Here is a 1,608-nt window from a genome sequence, read left to right as displayed (position 1 = left end):
ATATAAACAAGTAGTATATACACAATGAGCGCCGTTATAAGTTACCCTCCCCCCCCCCGTTGAGATAGTAAAGGAAAAGCAGCACACTGATGAGCTCATCTTTGTTCTTTCCTCCTATATGCATGCTCCTTGCACTACCAAGTCAAATGCATGTACTTGCAGTAAAAACAACAAAAGAAACAATAACGTGTCAATTACAACGCTGCTTTCATTTGTATTTTAGATCTACCTTGAGTTAATCTTAACTGCACTTAAAGCCCAACTCCAAGCACGATAATCTTACTGGAGTTCAGCAAGTTGCCATGATCAGCAAGGCCTTCTTCTGCCCAGAGTTAGGCTTTAACATGTTTTCCACCACCATAGCTCCAAATAAAAGCGTCTGTAAAATAAATTACTTCAGAAATATATATATATAAAAATTTGTCATTTTCAGGCCTAAAATGTGGAATATAACATGGGTGCAAAAAATGAAAAAAGGGCCTCAGTCATGAAGGGGTTAATTTGTTAATGGAAGACCAAGATTCTGATTGAGCAAAGTCCAAGATTTATTTAAAATTTAATTAGGCATTGCAAAGGCAGGACACTAAATGATAGACTTCACTTCCCAGCCCCGAGAATACATTTCACTATGAAAACCATTAACATTTATCAGTAACAGGATTGATGCTTCACATTTTGAGAATGGAAATTGCCTCAGACAGGCACCTGTGTACTTTGGCTTTACCATCTTCTTCAAACCAAGGACCCGGGGCACAGTAAAGGCTTGAATAGCTGCCTATTTTCCCACAAAATGGAGGAAACCATAACGTTAAATATGCCAATTTCATGTGGAGGGAGTAAAAACACAGGGGCTCAATGTAGCTGTTAAATAAGTGAAGATCGCACTGTCACGTCACACCCTGCCCATTAAAACCCACAAAGCATTTGCCAAACACAGCTTAAAATAAAAAGTAAAACAAAGTTCTGCATTGTTATAAAACTTGATAAAAAATAGTATTTCAAACTGTACAGTCACCAGAAGTACACAATTATCAAAATTCACAGAGTTCACTTGGCATCACCAGACGCCTCTGCTTTCTGTGCCTGTGAAAAGAATAAATGATCATTAGTTTCAATGCTTCCAAACGTTTACAAAGAATACATTTAAGGAACACTTACCTGATCAGACTTTGCGTCTCCATTCTCTGCAGCATTGGTGGCATCTTTTCCAGAATCTCCCTTTCCTTTCTTGCCTTTGGGAGCTTTTTCAACTTTCTGCAAAGAAAAATAAGATAATTTGGAAACGGATAATCATCTTTTGACATTTAGAATTGAAACATCATCGGGAGCAGCAACAATCCCCAGAACAGTGGACAACAATGAACTTGCTGTGCCCTGTGTAAGTTTCAAAAATTCTAAACATTAGTTTTTAGGGTGTTCCACTGCACTATCATGCTGGTTATGATGCTTTCTATACAGAAAACCCAGTACACATTAAATACCAGCTACAGGCCCTCATTTAAGTGTTATTTTGGTGACAGCACCAACAAAATTTCAATTGTTTGCCAGTTTTGATCAATTCCCCATGTGTATTATGGTGGCACCTGCAATGGAAAAGGAGCTGCAGGC

At 38.2% G+C, this 1,608-nt stretch overlaps 1 protein-coding gene across 1 annotated transcript in view; it reads right to left on the bottom strand.

The window, feature by feature from the left end:
* Positions 1-556: 556 nt before the first annotated feature.
* Positions 557-1,608, bottom strand: part of HMGN2 (high mobility group nucleosomal binding domain 2) — a 3,958-nt gene continuing 2,906 nt past the window's right edge. Inside the window, exons 5-6 of the mRNA XM_018572521.1 lie at positions 1,159-1,254; positions 557-1,083 (exon numbers count right to left, since the gene is read on the bottom strand). Of these exons, the coding sequence (XP_018428023.1) occupies positions 1,048-1,083; positions 1,159-1,254 (132 nt within the window). The 3' untranslated portion in view covers positions 557-1,047. The remainder of the gene's footprint in view (positions 1,084-1,158; positions 1,255-1,608) is intronic.

Source organism: Nanorana parkeri, unplaced genomic scaffold (genome assembly GCF_000935625.1).
Source record: "Nanorana parkeri isolate BGI_ZX_2015 unplaced genomic scaffold, ASM93562v1 scaffold2058, whole genome shotgun sequence".
Lineage (NCBI taxonomy): Eukaryota > Metazoa > Chordata > Amphibia > Anura > Dicroglossidae > Nanorana > Nanorana parkeri.
Note: the sequence above shows the minus strand (reverse complement) of the source record. Positions and strands in the feature narration are given on the sequence as shown.